The sequence below is a fragment of the Anoplopoma fimbria genome, chromosome 16 (genome assembly GCF_027596085.1).
Source record: "Anoplopoma fimbria isolate UVic2021 breed Golden Eagle Sablefish chromosome 16, Afim_UVic_2022, whole genome shotgun sequence".
NCBI classification, from domain to species: domain Eukaryota; kingdom Metazoa; phylum Chordata; class Actinopteri; order Perciformes; family Anoplopomatidae; genus Anoplopoma; species Anoplopoma fimbria.
In genome coordinates this window covers 22,102,454-22,106,782 of record NC_072464.1, presented here as the reverse complement: position 1 = coordinate 22,106,782, position 4,329 = coordinate 22,102,454, and the positions used below count along the sequence as shown (strand labels likewise).

The 4,329-nt window shown below is 41.3% G+C and overlaps 1 protein-coding gene across 1 annotated transcript; it reads left to right on the top strand.

The window, feature by feature from the left end:
- The first annotated feature begins 1,767 nt into the window (after positions 1 to 1,767).
- On the top strand, positions 1,768 to 2,959 carry LOC129104855 (trace amine-associated receptor 13c-like). Its single transcript, XM_054615715.1, has 2 exons — positions 1,768 to 1,940; positions 2,143 to 2,959. Exons 1-2 carry the CDS (start codon positions 1,768 to 1,770, stop codon positions 2,957 to 2,959), a joined length of 990 nt encoding a protein of 329 aa, XP_054471690.1.
- Positions 2,960 to 4,329: the final 1,370 nt, after the last annotated feature.

Genomic DNA, 4,329 nt, shown 5'->3' with positions numbered 1-4,329 from the left:
ATTCAGCCTATGGTTTCCACTGTATAACCCAAACAACACTTATATTTCTGTAGTAATCACACTTGAATTTGACCCAGTGAGTTTTTACTGTGGAGAATTGCATGATTCTAATCCTATCCTGGTACAGTGACCAGTACCTGCTCTACCCCCTTTCATCTCCATCATTGATTGATAGTTGTTTCACTTGTGTCTGTCTCAGTGAACAAAGTAAACACATGGCCGCAATGGCTTTGAACTACATGCAGTTATCTGACTCATGCTTCGCATGGATTCAACTGCATGTCCAGTATCCTCAAATTGTTGGCATAATCAAAGAACCAAGTGGTGAGTAAAGTTTTTGCAAGAACAAGATCATCAACTTCACTACGTCAAAACCCACATACACACAAACATACTGAAGCAATACAAAAAAAACAGATAAGCATGGTAATCTTGACATTATACAATTTCTTTGTTGCTTTGAATTCAAGTAATATTGAGTTTTTTAGACCAAAATGGTGGGAACCAAACTTTTAGAGAGGGGACTTATCTGGACGGACTCTTTAGTTCTGGTGGGGGACTAAAACACATAGGCAATGATAGAAAACCTGAAAGGGGTTGATTGGGATGAATTGTTTGCTGGTCTGAACATCATTGCTGCTCTGTTACTGGACTTCTCTGCCAGTTATGGATTGGCCATAAGAAAAAACAGGTTAGAGCATAGTGTTATTCATGAGGTCTTTGAAACACCACTGACCAAGCATCTGAATTTGAAGGATTGGGAGTGAAAATGTGTTGGAGGGAGAGTGGGACACTTAGGAGTCTAATAGAAGAGCTAATTGGCATATTAACAAGAAGGGAAACAGGACATCCAGCCAGACACTGGGACAAGTGACCAGCTGAAGATCCACCTAGCTTTTGGAGCAATTTGGTCTGTAGGTGCAGTGACAAACTGGCAGAGGTAGTTGACTGGAAACCACAACATGCGGCCAACTGGAGATCAGAAACATATGAAGGGGTTTTCTGACCAGGGATCAGAGACAACTTTTGAGGTCGGCCAGCAGAGAATCAGTGACTGGAGGTGCTTGAGTTCAACGATACATGACAGAACTCAGAACTTATCTAGTTAAACCTCTTTATGGCAAAAAGTTTGACATCTATAGCTTATCCAGGTTCATGGAATGAGAGCAACCAAAAGCGTTGTCTTCTTATTGTCCTGGTCACGACTATCCCAAAGAGAACACTCTGGCTGCGTTGTAATGAGCCTTGCTGTTTACATTACCCAGTCATTTGCAGAAGCATGATACAATCAGTAGTGTATTACATATCATTCACCCATTCACACACTGATGACAGGCTACCATGCAAGGTGCCACCATCAGACTCTACCTAACATTCATGCAACATCCAGTCCACACCGATGGCAAGCCTTCGGGAGAAACTTGGGGTTAAGTGTCTTGCCCAAGGACACATCGACTGCCGAAGCCGGGTAAAACCCTCTGATTGGAGAACTACCTTGCTCTCCACTACGCCACAGCCGCCCTGTTCCCCATTGCAGAGCATGATGACAATTGTAACTCTTCAGAAAAAAGTTAAAAAAAGGAGGGGGTGGTGAAAGACAGGGAAGAGCCCAATGAAGATAGATGAAACAGTAAGGGAGAAGTTCAGTCACTCCCACTTAAGAATTTTTTTCCCAGAGTAAAAGAGGAAGGAGGGATGTGCAGGAAGAAAAAATAATAATTATATGTTTGACGAGCTCAGCAGCATCTTGTCTTCTTAGCTCTGAGAATGAAAAGCCTTGAAGAAGCTGAACTTTGCTTTCCACAACTCCTCAACTCCTCCTGCAGGAAGACCATGCGTCCTCTTTCTATATCTATGCTCACTTACATTTTACTGTCCTCCATCTCGCTGCTCACTGTGACTCTGAACCTGTTGGTCATCATCTCCATCTCCCACTTCAAGTATTCAAATGTTTTATCAATTTATACAACTGGTAGCTTTACGGAAAGAAAGGGTTAATGGAACAGAACATTACTAAATATCAGATCTCAGACGGTTAAAGAAATGTGTTTTTGTGTTTCAGTCAATTTCAGTCATTGGTCTCTGAATATGATGATTGCTGCTACCAATAATGATAAGTATGTTGTTCTCTTATCTTTCCAGGCAGCTCCACACACCCACCAACCTCCTCCTCCTCTCTCTGGCTGTCTCAGATTTCTTCGTTGGCTTCCTCATGTTCTTTCAAATTGTGCTCATAGACGGCTGCTGGTTCCTCGGTGACCTTGTGTGTATTCTGTATAATGTTCTCGACTATATTATTACCTCTGCCTCAATAGGAACGGTGGTGCTCATATCAGTTGACCGATATGTGGCTATTTGTGAGCCTCTACATTATTGCACCAAAGTCACACAAAAAAGAGTTAAGTTGTGTGTTTGTCTGTGTTGGATATGTTCTGCTTTCCTTAACAGTGTGTTGCTGAAGGATAATTTTGAACATCCAGGCAGGTATAATTCCTGCTTTGGAGAGTGCGTCATTGTCATTGACTACATTGCTGGACTTGCAGATCTTTTTTTGTCCTTTATTGGTCCTGTCACTGTCATCATAGTTCTGTATATGAGAGTATTTGTGGTGGCTGTGTCTCAGGCTCGTGCCATGCGATCTCATACTGCAGCTTTCCCTCTCAAGTGTTCAGTGAGTGTAACTGTTAAAAAATCTGAAATGAAAGCAGCCAGGACTCTTGGTGTTGTTATTGTTGTGTTTCTATTGTGCCTCTGCCCATATTTTTGTTTTTCACTTACAGGACAGGACACCTTGTTTAATGCCTTATCTGCTGCCTTTGTAATATGTCTGTTCTATTTCAACTCCTGTCTTAACCCTGTGATATATGCCTTTTTCTACCCCTGGTTTAGAAAATCTATCAAGCTCATTGTTACACTTAAAATACTGCAGCCTGCCTCAAGTGAGAACAAAATAATGTAGAGAGACACTGCATGGTGGCTGAAATTAGATAGAAAAATCTCCTTGGTCACACTGGTGAGAATTTAATAAAGATGTTAAAGTCTTGGTACAACGACATTTGTTTTAACACTTTAACATGCAGATCATCTATTTGTCTTTACATTGTGTACTTTTTCAAGGCAGGGAAGCAACTTAGAAAACTACTACTACTCTAGCTACTCTAGAAAAGCTGTTGCCTGACTCCAGTGAAGTCAACATATAACAAATAAACTGAAGGATCCTTGGACAAATATAGAAATGTTTTTTTCTTTTTTTGGATTGCATTAGGTCTTAAGTTTCACTATGTGACTCTGTAGCTAAAGACCCGAAGGGGTAATGCAAATCTCTCTTTCCTGTTTAGAAAGAGGATACTGTCCGCATCCTTTCAAGGGGCCTATCGGGCTTGAAGGTATGGGTTGAATCAAAAAGGTATTTTACTGAAGCGGACCTTCAGTACACAAGAATTCAGTACAAATTACGGCTAAGTTATCTAAAATCAAAAGGTTAAGGCATAGTCAAGAGGAACAGAAGTAAGGTCTAATATCAACGTGAAATACATAAGAAAAAACGCTGCAACATTAGACTAGGAAATACTCATACTAATACAAATGGGCAACAGAGAAGCTTAGCAGTTAGGCTAAACACACAGGGGTGGTAGGGTAAAGAAGTATAGGTGCAACTAATCAGGGCAGGGCAGGCAATCACACAGGTGGGAATCACACAACAACAGGTAGCAAACCTATCCTTTAGCAGGGAGGATCATGATACTTGTATTACTTCTTGTGTCCTTATTACCAACTCTGCATGTAGCTTTCATAAAGCCTTCACCAAAATCCAAACATGTCTACAGATGATCTTCTAAATATCTTCAACTATACAATCAGAGGTGTACTTGACTTGATAGAAGCTGCAAAAACCAATCTCGCAGCATGTCTTGGCTTAATATTAACACCAGAGAATAAAGTCAGTATCTCCAACTCTAACAACATGGTTCTCTGCAGGAAAACTGTGGATAGCGCCCTCTGGGTTGGGAGTGTGTCATTGTCACAAACAGTGGTTCATTGCACCAAGCAAGGGAGTTTAAGTATCTCAGGGTCTTGTTCACGAGTGAAGGTAAAATGGAGCGTGAGATGAACAGGCAGTTTGGTGCGGTATCAGCAGTGATGAAGGCATTGTACCAAATCATTGTGGTGAAGCCAGAAGGCAGAGCTCTCGATTTACCAGTCCATCTATTTTCTAAGCCTCGTTGTCATGTGCTTTTGGTAGTAACCAAAAGAATGAGATCGTGAATACATGCCGCCAAATTGAGCTTCCTTTCTTTGGTGGTTAGGCTTAGCTTTCGAGTTAGGGTA